Below are 13,004 nucleotides of genomic sequence, written 5' to 3'. Positions count from 1 at the left end.
TGGCCCTGCGGTGACACCTCAAGACCTGCTAAGATGTACAGTGCACGACTGCTCATGCATTTTAGAGCCGGTTTGAATTATTGAGAGAATGGATGAGTCAATTCAGACCGAGTTAACACTGGCTGGTTCACCAGTGTGTGTCTGAATTTTTTTTCCTGTTTAATCTAGGCTATCAGAAAAATAAATGTGTGGAATCAAGCAGAATGGGAATTTTATTTTATCAATTGCTTGTGAGATAGGTTAAATTTGCTTTGGCTTTCTGAGCGAGATTGGCTTTTGAACAGACAGTTCCTTCAATTTGGGTTTAGCTAAAGGAATTATAGGTTTATTTTAGGCCTTTATTTTCTTGTCTCGTTCCTTTGTTGCTATGGTAACCTTCCACATCCCCTAAATTGCCCCTCGTCTGACTGATGGGTGGTCCTTTTTCTTTTCTTCAACAAGGCCAGTGCACAGACAGAGGTCGGTGTTTTGTTGTCTATCTTTGCTTTTCTTTTTCTTTTCCTTTTAATGTGTTTGTTGTGTAACCGAGAAGGATGGAGACCAGATGACGGCAAATTGATCTGGGTGGTCACAGATGGAGATGTGTGAGCTGAGCCTGAGTGGTTCAGGCCTCTGAGTGTCACGCTTCTCACGGCCCTCCTGAAGTGTATTTTTCAAAACAATACACTTATACCCAAGAGTCTTCCCTGTTCTTGTTCGCTCACTACTTATTATTAAAGTCTTATCCAGGGTTCGTGTCACAGAGCATAAACGCCCCTATCAGAAAACGCTCAGCGTCGAAGCCAATATCAAAAAGAGGAAGTGCTATCTTCTTCTGTGCCACATCCTCTCATGCGCTTATCTTCCTTTTCAACCCTGTGACATGTTATTTTCTTTCAAGCCAACAGTTTGAAATTGAGTACAGTCAGACCTTTGCATTGATAGAAATAACAAGAGTCTTTTCAGATTGAGTGCAGCCCTCCACTTCTGATATATCGCTGTTTTGACAGTTTGTGGAGTTGACATCAGCTAAGGAACTCAATTCTGCCGAGTCTCTCCCAGAGTGCTGAAGGTAAGCTTATTCAAAAAGACTTTTTGTTTATGACCTTGTTTGAAAGTTACTGTCAACCTCAGGAAAAGGAAGCCACACACAATCTAAACACCCAGAGAAAGAGAAGTTGCTCACCGAGGCGTTTCTGTTCCACAGATCCAGGAAACAACCGTTTGACAAGCTCCAGGTCACGTCTGTTTTGTCAGAGAGTGTTGCTTTATGTGTTTGCTGTGCTTTGTTTCAGGCCATATGATTCAAAATGTTCACAGAAACAAGACCAGCTCCTGTAACTCTGCAGGGACCTGAAGTTCTTGATCTGATGAGTTTGCCGTTGAGAAAAAAAAGAAAAGGGAAAAAAAGAAGTGAGGAAGTTAAGTGGCTTCCTGTTTTGGTAATACGTGTTTTTGGAACAGATCGATTCTAAACCAGATCAGATTCTGTGTTTCTCTGTGTTTTTAGAAACGTGTAACACCTTCAGTCAGAGTAATATACCTGCATTAGAGGTTCTGTGTGGCTGAGCTGAGCACAAGGCTGCTTTTTTTTTGTACTTTGAAAGCAACAATTCTGAGATACAAGATTTCCTCTCAAAGGTAAGCTGTCTGCCATCACAGCCAGCATTTTTCACTGCTGGTCAGTCCTCAAAACCAGCTGAAAACTGAGCAGTATGGCTCCGGACACCCTACTGAGGCACCACTGAGAGTATTTTCTGCCAAACATATTCATGGAGAAAGTGTTTCTTCATTCTTCTGTGCTTTACAACCCACTTTTACCCCTGAGAAAGTTGGAACAAATTGTGTACAAATTGTGTATTGTGATGAAAGCAGAATCCAGTGATTTGCACATCCTTTAAACCTTGCCTTTGGGGTGCAAAGACAAATGGTAAAACTGCGAAGTGTTTAAAAATAGAGATGCACATTTTGAATTTGAAGCCAGCAACATGCTTTGGAAGAGGTTATGTTAGGGCTTTGTTTCCTGCTGGGTGTCTTTTAATAACACTCCAAGCATGTGGTAAGTCTTAAGACCAACTGATTGAAAGTAAAATGTTTTTCTGTTCTTGCTTGAAATAGAATTATTATCTTCCTCTTTGTATTTTACATCAAAGAAGGAAATTGACCGGTCCCGATATTTTCAATAGTTGACTATTCTGACTAGAGGAAGGTGATTTTACCATCTGGACGATTTTAATAAGGAGTCATGCTGTTGTGCAGAGTGTGGTTTGACTTTGTCTAGCCAAAATAAGCAGGGTCTTCTTGAAAAGGACATCTGGATTGCAACAATGAAACTCTGTACCTTAGCATTAATAAACCCTTCTCAAAGTTTGCAAGTTTGCTGTTTGCTGTTTACATGAACGGTTCATGTTCCCTTTAATCCAGATGTTGTATTCATGTCTAAAAAAAAATGTACAGTTTTTCATTAGTACACCACAAGACATCACCTCTGTTCAAATGAGTCCAAACTAATTTATTTTGCATGGAAATCTTTTCAAAATTTGAATTGTAGATGGAACAATGGAGTTTACAGCACTTCTGTTCTTCTGGGCCCATGCATAAAAATGTCTGGTTTGCCTCTTGTTTGCATGCAGAATTTTTTTTTTTTTTTTTTTGATCCACATCCAATGGAAGCTTGTGGTAACAATTTAAAAAAATTGTTAAAAAAATTCCTGTAGTTGTAATTTTATGTAAATGTGTTGACAGGTCAGCAGAGGTGAAGATATCACTTTGCAGAGGAATGATGGAGGAGAACATCTTTAATTATCAGAAAGAAGAAGAGCCTGTGGAACTTGAGTCTTTTCAGGGTATGTTTGCATTTACTTTTGTCAATCTTAGTCATCAGTGATTCATGTGGCACATGTAAAAGATCATCCCAGTGACCTCATATTGAAAATCGTGTCTGCCTTGTGCATTTCTATTAGACTTTCGCCAATATTATATAATAGGGATAATGAATATAGACGTGTCCAGTCTATCTGTAATCATTTAAACCTGCAGGACATGACCTTCGGATCATTTGGGGCACTGATGTTGTGAACTTGAAAGGTGATAGTTGCTCATTTACACATTTAGCAGACATGGAGGAAATGAGTTTAGGTCCAGTATTCTCTTTCATGTGAAATCTGGTGTGCTCTGGTCTCTGCCACCTCCTGCGGTGAATATCTGGTTTTTAATTTGCTGAATCCTCCACTATGTTCCCCGGCTAGTATCAAAGTTTTTGTGTACCGAATGATGGGTTTATAAAACACCGACGTCATCGAGAAAGCAGTTCTGTTGGGAGCTGAAATTGGCCACAATTCAAAAGCATTGCATAAAGATGCAAGACGCTCCATACAGCAGAGTTGGAGTGGGCTTGTCTTTCTAAGTAAAGCAATAGATTTCGGATAATTCTTTGATCCATACTCCACATAAAATTATGATTCACGCAGCTTAATTATATTGCCAAGTTAGAAGTTCTGCCGAGATAGATTAGACTAACCGAAACAGCTTTGCGGGCTCTGCTGATTTCTATGTTGCTCGGGAGGGCTGGATGTATGAAGGGAATGCATTTGAAAATGGCCAACCTCAAAGTATATGTATATGTGAATAAGCAGCAAACATAGGGGTACTGCCAAAACATGTAAAACCTATCACTGAAATATTCAAAGCAGAAATTCTAAAGAGAGCTATCAGATGCACTTTGGGTGACGTAAGAGACTAGCGCAGTTTTGTTTTCATGTCCATTACAGGGGAGAAGAGGAAACTCATACAACCAACATCTTTAAAAGACCCCAAACTTGAAAAGCTGAAGGAGGTAAGAAATGAATCCCTGCCTTGCACATGTCGGATTCGCTTTCTTCTATTTCACATTTACTGTAACATCAAACGCCCGTCCTGGACAGCCGCAGATCTGAGATTACCTTTGTGTCTTTAGTGGGCTGCATACAGGAATAAGGTGTGAGGATGGGTGAAATTTTAATGAGCATAATTATAAAAGAAGATGGGAGACAGATGTCACGGCGAGGAGCCAGCAGAGTCTGCTGGATCAGAATTTTAAACATTGTTGTAAAGAGGGCAGCGCTAATGTTTCACACAAATGAAAAATTTAAATAATTCTGACGTCTTATATGTAAACTTCAGAGGAAAACAAGTGAAATATAAGCTTTTTTTTTAGATGAGTACTTGTATCTTGCATTATTATTGTCATCTGTTTCGGGATCCAAAAACACAATCTTTAAAAACAGGGTCTCTTGCTGTTTTTTCTTCTTCATCTGCAACACTGGCAAAGGAAAAATGTATGCAAGAAGATTAAAGCGGATAATTTCTCTGACCGTGTGATGAATTATATCTCGGTAGGCACTGGTTGATTGGATCAATAAGACTTTGAAACCCGAGCACATCGTTGTTCAGAGTCTGGAGGAAGATGTGTATGATGGACTGGTACTTCATCACCTGCTGTGTGAGATAATGAATATTTGATATTTCATTTATCATACTTACTTCCGTTTGATAGTGATTTGACTGAGAGGATGAAAAACAAACAGATATTATGTTAAAAAGCTGGAGGTTGTTGTCAGTCAGACCCTATAATGATACTCGGTTGTTTCTTGATTTCTTCAGCCAGGTTGGCCGACGTGCATTTGAATGTGGAAGAGATAGCGCTGACCAGCACAGCTCAGATCCGCAAGCTGGAAATAATCATGGAGGAGCTGGACAAGAGACTGGGTACGCAGGACAGCAGTCAGATCAAATGGAACGTCAAACGTGAGTCATGCTGCTGACTGGGCTTCGCAAACAAAGCAACAAGTCAACAAATGTTCTCTTCTGGCAACCCTCTCATTTCAACAGGATTTGGTGCTATCACAAGGGTACCATGTAAGCTTATACCAACTGCGCGGGATTTTGGTGGAGATAAAATTTCCTGACATTATAGGGTTTCATTTTAATCACATGTCAGTGCTGGTTGCTTGATTATGCAGAGAAATAACTTATAGACTTATAAACACTTTACCTAAAATTTTCTTTCTTGGGCTGACACAACATAACCTGGCAGGGCAGCTGTCAGATTCTTGACTACAATTATTTCACTTTTTTCATTGCCTTCCTTTGCGTTTTGTTCAGGGTGAATCCAAATAGAAGACAGGGAAACGTATCAAAAAAGACTAATCTGTGCGAATGCTAATTAAAAGTGAAACATGATTTGGTGATAATCATGCCTACTGCTGTCAGCAGTGTGCAGGTTTATTCTAGAGATAACAATACTGAATCAAAATATGGTCACAAGCACAATGGCATTGCTTACGATCTGGAGTTGTGGAACCACCTTCCTGCCTTTTTAATTTCTCATCTGCAAGCAAAAAAGGTCCCTAAAATGACCATGTCTTGTTCTGTAGTACAACCCCAATTCAAACAAAGTTAGTGTACAGTGTAAAATGTAAATAAAAACCGAATCCAATGATTTGATGAACTGAGAAAATGTTAAGAAAAAATAAGGTCATTTTGAATTTGATGGCAGCAGCTGAGCTAACAGTTTTCATAAAAGAGTAAATTGTCTCATGTTAAACATCGGATTTATTCTGAATAAAATATCAATTTATGGGATTTGCAGCTTGTTGCTCTTATTTTTTTTAAAAATCTAAAAATAGGGCTGTAGATGCATCACCAGTTGAAGGCTTTTAATGTTAGGCAACAGGAGTAATAATAAGGATAATATATTACCAAGAAGGTCAATATAATATGGTAATATTGTCTAACAGGGTCACCATGGAGTTGTTCTTAATGGGAGTGCTCCGATCATTAGCTGTGGAGAAAGCTTTACTTACAGAGTGAAGACATAAATAGATAAAACTAAATGCTATTGTTTAGATTTGCTGAAAACTGGATTGATAATGAAAATAGCTGCTGGTGAGTACTCAATGGTAAGTAGGTTATGGGGCCAAGTTTCAGTTTCTTATTTATCAAAGACACTCGTGCCCTGCTTTGTGTGCATACTTAGCAGAGAGTTTGATCACATCGGCCGATTTTTCTTTTGTGTGTGTCTGGTCCTCTGCTGTTTACCTGTCAGTCATCCACAACAAGGACCTTCTGGCCACCCTTCATCTGCTTGTTGCCATGGTGAGATGTTTCCAGCCTGAATTGGATTTGCCGTCTGATGTGAAGATTGAAGTTGTAGTCGTAGAAGTAAGTTGTTCTTGTCAAACTTTGGCACTTTTTCTTTTGCTCCAGGATGGTTTCAAACACACTTTGTGTAATTGTTGCTCATTGTGGTGTGCTGTACACCCAGGTCAGCAAAAGTGGAATCAAATCAGATGTGCAAGTGGAAATCTTAACAGAGGGAAGGTGAGGTGCTTACTGCCTCGTGTGATCCTGTAAATGTGAAGAAAAACTCACCTCATATATATATAAATCCTTTTTGCCTTTTCAGCAGCGACACAGACTCCCTCAGCAATACTGAAAGTGAGTGAGAGTGGTCAGAGGTTGAGCTGATGTGACATCTTGAATGTCATCCAAAAAGCATTACAGCCTACTAACACATTTTTTTTTGGCTGTCTGGTCACCCAGGGGAAGATCCCATCGAGCAACTGCTGAAGCTTGAGGCTCACAAGGTCAACACAGTGAAAAAGGTATAACAAGGACACCAGAAAAAGTAAAGAAGTGCCGAGATTTTTTAAAGGTGTTGACTTTCTCATCTCTAGAGAGAGAGAGGAACTCCAGTGGTGTTAACACAAATGATAAATGTCACGCTGTGTGTTTGTTGCCTGATCTGAACCTTCAATACATGGCAGATGAACAGAGCTGGCTGGTGAAGGACGGGACTTTCACATTAGATTTCAATCTTAATCTAATGTGCTTCTAAGGCTTTTTGGCCTTCTTGCAAAAGATGATTTTCAAATACTGTTGAGCATGATCTTTAAAAAAAAAAAAATCAAATAATTTTCACAGACTGCATGTAAAAAATGGAAGTAGCCACCATGACAACACTCATGGGTTAGTGAAATCCTGTTTTGAAGACTCAATTTTAGGATTTTGGAGCCAGAAGTTCCAATATTTGACTAAGATAGATAACTAAATGCCTGAACACAAACTAAATGCAAGAGTTGTGAGAACACTTGAAATACAGGACAACAAAGTCTGAAATGAGCTATAGGCTGACACAAAGCAGCTCACAGAGAGAAAGAGACAAAAAAAATCTCATATTTTAAAAGTGCAGTCATTTTTTGCTGGCTGACTAATACTTTCCTTGATTTCGAGTGAGCTACACGAGGTGCAGAATGGACAAGTTTAGATGTCTTACTTTAAGAGTCTGATATATTAACCTTTCCAACTAATGCTTTGGGTTTTGATGAAGATACCCTAAATTGTCAAGTTGCATTTCAAACTGCACAGATTTATAATTTCTCTGTTGTAGGCCCTGGTACACTTTGTCAACCAGCATATATCATCTCTGGGTCTGCAGGTGATAGATATGGACAAACAGGTATACACCAACAGCTGGAAACCTTCTACTGCTTACAGGCTTTCTTTTGATAAAAATAGACCCAGTGATTACTTCCCTTATCACTTTCAATGTTCCAATGCTCTGTGGGTTTGCTGTCCAGTTTGCTGATGGTGTGATTCTGCTGCTGCTGATCGGACAGTTGGAGGGTTTTTTCATCCCGCTCTTTGACTTCAACCTGACCCCTGTCAGTGACTCTGAGATGGTAAAGTATAGATTCACATATATGGATTCATGCCACATTCAAAGCTTTATTTACTCAAAATTTTGTTCAAACGTATTTTATTTTTGGTGCAGTGTACGCATTCACACAAATTCCTTTATTCAGTTCACAAGTGTTAGGAATGAAGTACACTTTTTCATCTGATCATCTGATTTGAAGTAATCTAATCTAATTCTCAGCCGATCACTTGGATACAGTACTAAAACATGATCCAGAACAGTGCCCATTAAAAGATATGATATGATCAAATGAATATTATACGGTCCCCATAATAAAAGTTGTTGTTGTTGTCCCTGTGCCTCCGTGGGTTTCCTTCAGTTTGCTCCTAGGTATGTTTAAAGACATAAATGTCAGGTTATTTGGTGATTCTGAATTAGCTGTAGTTGGTGTGAATGGTTGTCTGTTTCTCTGTGCTGGTCTTGTGATAGACCACTAACATTTCCAGGGTTGTATAATACTCCAGGGCATACTGTGTGTTTGCCAGATGTTAGCTGGGACAGGCTCCAGCCCTCCCATGGCCCTAGTTGGGAAAGCATTTAAGAAAATAGATGTATGATTTTAAAAGTAATTAGTAGCTATAGCTATTACTATGCGATAAAAGCACCAGAGTACAAAAGGCTTGTAGTATATTATCATAGTGGAATAAAATATACAAGTATTATAAAATGGAAATCTTCAAATTTAAAGTTAAAGCACTTCAAAGTTGTAAGTTCAGCACTAAAGTACAGTTTATTCAATAAATATCTTTACTGTTGTTACAGAGTCAACTTTTTTACCAATATAGCTTAGAATATAGAATAGCTTTTGTTGTATATGATATAGTCTTACAATGAATGAATGAATAGCCTTTGTTGTCATTGTACAAGGTACAACGAAATTGGAGTGCCACTCCCTTGGTGCAAAATGCAATAATAAATATAAATATAAAATATAAAAAGTACAATAAAACAACCAAAGTACTCAATAAGTGTGGTTCATAGCTGAATTTTATATATTTTCTCATTTGAAATTGTTTTTGTTGTTTTTTTCAAAAAAATTCTAGCTTCATAATGTCACCTTGGCCTTGGACCTCTTGAAGGATACAGGCTTTCAGCTCTCCAATGTTGACCCACAAGGTGAGACAAATCCACTTTGTTCACACATAACACACTCAGAACTTGTTCATGACTGTTTTACTGAGATTGAAATGCCAGGCACAGATGATGAAGAAGAAAAAAGGCCTGCAGATAAAGTGATCGTTACCATAAAAAAATGAAATCCTACAGCGCTCCAAGACACCGATGTCAAACTAATTCAGTGATGATGCCCTTTATCAGGAGAATTTATCTGGATGACGGAAAAAATGCTAAAATGTGTTTGTATGTCATGCAAGGAAGGGGATTGCTGAATTAATGTGCTCTACACCGTGGAGTGAGAGTTTGAGAGTGTTTTGGAGAGGGAGATGGAATAGCGTGCTGAATATGAATGAGTGCCGCTCGTGTCATGATGAGTATCACTATAGATAAATAGACACAGAGATTGATCCTTACTGTTACTGTTACTAGGCTATATCAATGTGCGGGTGTTTATCTGAATGAATTTGTGTTATCTGTCTTAGTGAAGACTGCTGCTAATATTTCACATGGAAAAGAGACAGTTGAAATGGTTTGGGTATCCGAAGGGCAAACTAATCAAGGTGGTTCAGGCATATCCTATCAGGAAAAGGCCTCAGGGCGAAGCTAGGGCAAGCCGAAGGCATTACATCTCTTAGGCAGCATGGGAACACCTTGGTGTCCCCCCATCTGGATGAGTTGGAGGAGGAGTCTGGGGGAGACGGGAGCTCTGGGCTTCTCTGCTTAAACTGCAACCCAGACCCAGATAAGCAGCAGAAAATGGATGGATTAATGGCAGCTTTAGTGAATTTTACAGTGTGTAATCAACTGTATTCAATATTTACAAACATAATTTTTGTCAATATTAGATCAAGAACCAGATCAAGGTTTTGTATGTTTAAGTTAGTTTTTTATTATAACAAAATATCATGTTTGTGTGTTTGGGGGCTGTTTTTAATGGTGTAGGCTTGCTGTTGTAAGCCCCATCCACATAAAAAGAATTTTCCAAACGCCAATTGCACGTACAGCCAATCACTGTTTGCTTGTGACGTTGCTGTAGGTAGCCCTCATGGATGTTATGTTATTTAGCATGCAAGATGCCTACTTTCTTTGACATATACTCATGATCTCTAATGGCCACATGTACACATGAAAAGGTTAAAATTCTAGGAAGTCATAAAGCTACAGCATTCGTTTTTGTTTATAAGTTTAAAGCATACATCTGTGGTGGGTTCATGTGTATGACTACATCGTATGCCACCAGCAACGCTTATGTGTGTGTTTGGGTAATTTCCATCGGTCACATAGACTACATCATTCCATAAGGCGGAGAGTGAAATCGAGCAGGTGACCGGGTGAGTTACTGACTCCTCTAAGTGTGGGAATCAATCGGTGGCAATCAGATTCACTCCACTTCCCTGCAGATGCGCTATTGACAGGTGGAACTTCCCTCTAAACTTGAATCTTCCTCTCTTTAGATCGCTAAAGCTGTCCCACCATATTGCCTCCCAGCCACAGAGCCTGTAATTGTAAAATAAATCCTCGACACGATAACTGTTAATGTAAGGACTAGCACAATTAATCTGTGCCAGGAGCGAGTGGGTAATTTAATTCATTTTTAGTGTCTTTTTAATTAACGGCATAATTGCAGCCACTGAATGAGGAATCCCAGCTCTCAGGGCCTAAAATGAGAGCATGCTGCGTGAATTAATTAGGTTAGCCAATGGTGAAGTCGATCTTTCTGTCACATTCATTCAGTCAGAGCATCTCACAACAGAGAGCAATTTTGTAGGGATCTTATCTCACCAAGGACATATTGATTAAGTTTCCATCTAATGTTTTTTTTTTGCCCTCCTGATCTATGACCTCTTAGGATGGATTGTGAGAGTAGCTATTAGCTAATGCTGGTAAAAAGCGTCCGCTTATTCTTATCGCCTCAATGGCTTAAGGATGCTGCATGTGGATCATGTCTCCTCTGAATATTGTGACAGATATTGTCTCTCTGGACACCACTGCAACCTTGAAAGTCCTCTACGCTCTTTTCAACAAGCACAAAGGGAAATGAGAGAGGACATCGTGTGAAGACGAGCGGCGCAGCGGGAAATACAGAAACGACCAAGTAGTGCGTTTAGCCAATTACTAAAAGGTGATTCTGCAGTTTTGAGAAGTTTGGACGACGCTGTTTCCAGGCTGAATTAAAGGATTAAAGTTATGTTCTGTAAAGTGAAGTGAAATGGTGGTTGGAGGATCTTTAGTTTGTGTATCATGATGTAGACTATGTGGCTTAAAATATGTGGATCGCAACAGCCGAAAGAGGGTTTGAATAAAAATCATTCAGAATTATGCTTGAATGACTCAAAGTCGAAAGCTCCACAATCATTATAATTTTACTTGTTGCAAGTTAAATAACTTGTTAAAGCAGGATTACAGCCTTACAAATGTATTTTTAATGTCACTGTGTCTTTAAGAAAAATATCCTGTATGTGAACATTTTTATCTCCATAAAGCTTAAAGAGCGCTAACAAAAACTGGAGGATTAGAGCTTCAGATGCGAGTACGAATACAGCAAATTGCTTAAGCAAATGAAAATGAGAAATATTAAGATGTTGATGTTTATGCCTAAGCTGATGCAAGTCATTTGATGCAAACAAAATGTCAGTGTACTGTCTTTTTAAAATAAGATCCAAAATTGTAACGGCACCAATAAAAGTCGAACAAGCCATCGACAGTCAAACAGGTTTTTAATAAACCTCAGGTTCTCTTTTCCTGTGCCAGCGTGTAAAAAATACGTATAAAAGTGTGCCAACTCAATATGTCTTGACTACGCTATTGATTTCTTTACAACTTGTTTCATCATCTGTGTGTGTAGTTGGTTGTTTTTAACTCTCATATTTTAGAAAATATAAGCTATAAAGATATTGTTGGTTACAATGTATTTATAGCTTATAGCCTTCACTGTTATATATTGCGTGCTGTAGCTGTAAGACCCAGTTTATGATAATGTATAATAATTACCATTTCAACAAAGGAAGCTAAACCTCACACTTCTGTGTTTGCGTATGAGCACAGCACATTTAAATATAGCACCGTTAAATCTGTCACCTGTTTACATCATACTGACAGTACATGGATCAATAAACATTAATTGACAGCATAAATCTACTGCATAGAAGTTTTATTTTGGCTCACTGGTCACATTTGGTTTACTCTTGCCTAGCCCTTGTTTACCTCTTCTCTTCTTTTTTCAGTACATTTCCGCTTCAGACTAACAGTGTTGGAAAATGAGACTTTTCATTCTTTGTACACCACACCCCTGGCTTTGGCTGTCATTTCTCAATAAACAATGTGGATTTCTCTCTGCTTCTTTATGTGCTGCTCCTGACAGTCTGTGACCTCTTTTTTTCCTCCCCATCCTTTTATCCACTGAATTGTTCACAATTCAATGTCGTGCAAATGTGGAGAGGGTACAGCATGCAGTGACAGATAAAAGACATGGTTATTACAAAAACGCATTTTTGTAAACTATGCGTCGAATTAGAGCGAGCTGGAACTGCGAAAATGCACTCAGTGATCTCCTATTTACAAAGAAGAATCATTTTTAATTTCAATTAAATCAAATATATAGAAAAGTTTGTATCTAACTGGTTCTATGTTTAAATAACACCTGCCGCTTTCGTTAGGAGTTGTGGTTTTAGTTTGTCTAACGTGTCTGTAGTGTACATAGTAGTATACGTGTCTTTGTTTGTGTTTTGAGGTTAAAGTATGAAATAGCTGTGACACTGAGCAGTATCAACAATCATGTTCACACAGCTCCGTCTCTCTGATGTACTTGCAGATCTCGTTGTTGACATTTGGGATGCCAGTTTGTTTTCAACATAGTGATGGAAAATACTCCTAATTCACATTTTATTTCCACTGACATTTCGAAAAGCTCGCATAAAATTTGCTTGGCAGTCACATGCAAATATACGAGCTGCTGTATAGCTACAGGCACCGGAGGCAGTGATAGAAAGAGACACTGAGGAGTGAGTCGGTGCTGTTCATCATTTATAGTGAAATGTTTATGTATTGTATATCTATGAATCCAAATTGCTTATCTTTTATAAATCAGTACAAACAGCCTCCTAATTCTGAGTCACTGTAAATTGAATTTGTTTGTTAAAAAATAGACTGCATATTCATTCACGAGAGGAAT

At 38.6% G+C, this 13,004-nt stretch overlaps 1 protein-coding gene across 2 annotated transcripts; it reads left to right on the top strand.

Annotated features, from left to right (window-relative positions):
* Positions 1 to 861: 861 nt before the first annotated feature.
* Positions 862 to 11,961, top strand: parvg (parvin, gamma). 2 transcript variants are annotated; one of them, XM_006782509.2, is made up of 13 exons: positions 862 to 1,051; positions 2,725 to 2,825; positions 3,750 to 3,814; positions 4,357 to 4,459; positions 4,621 to 4,764; positions 6,065 to 6,180; positions 6,284 to 6,339; positions 6,425 to 6,456; positions 6,562 to 6,623; positions 7,409 to 7,477; positions 7,599 to 7,700; positions 8,761 to 8,833; positions 10,801 to 11,961. In XM_006782509.2, the coding sequence occupies exons 2-13, from the start codon at positions 2,759 to 2,761 to the stop codon at positions 10,872 to 10,874; spliced, it is 963 nt and encodes a 320-aa protein (XP_006782572.1). In that variant the 5' UTR covers positions 862 to 1,051; positions 2,725 to 2,758; the 3' UTR covers positions 10,875 to 11,961. The 2 variants fall into 2 exon arrangements, with proteins under 2 accessions (XP_006782572.1, XP_035771000.1); XM_035915107.2 differs by lacking the exon at positions 862 to 1,051 and adding an exon at positions 1,435 to 1,620.
* The last annotated feature ends 1,043 nt before the right edge of the window (positions 11,962 to 13,004 follow it).

Source organism: Neolamprologus brichardi, chromosome 7 (genome assembly GCF_056152115.1).
Source record: "Neolamprologus brichardi isolate AB-2024 chromosome 7, ASM5615211v1, whole genome shotgun sequence".
NCBI lineage: Eukaryota > Metazoa > Chordata > Actinopteri > Cichliformes > Cichlidae > Neolamprologus > Neolamprologus brichardi.
The sequence above is the reverse complement of the archived record's forward strand: the minus strand, read 5'-3'. Positions and strand labels throughout refer to the sequence as shown.

Bases quoted from the DNA above. Each gene is read 5' to 3' on its own strand.
- parvg (XM_006782509.2), top strand. From the start codon at position 2,759: ATGATGGAGGAGAACATCTTTAATTATCAGAAAGAAGAAGAGCCTGTG. The intron at 3,815-4,356 runs GTAAGAAATGAA...ATATCTCGGTAG, and splicing joins AACTTGAAAAGCTGAAGGAG to GCACTGGTTGATTGGATCAA. The intron at 6,457-6,561 runs GTGAGTGAGAGT...CTGGTCACCCAG, and splicing joins CTCCCTCAGCAATACTGAAA to GGGAAGATCCCATCGAGCAA.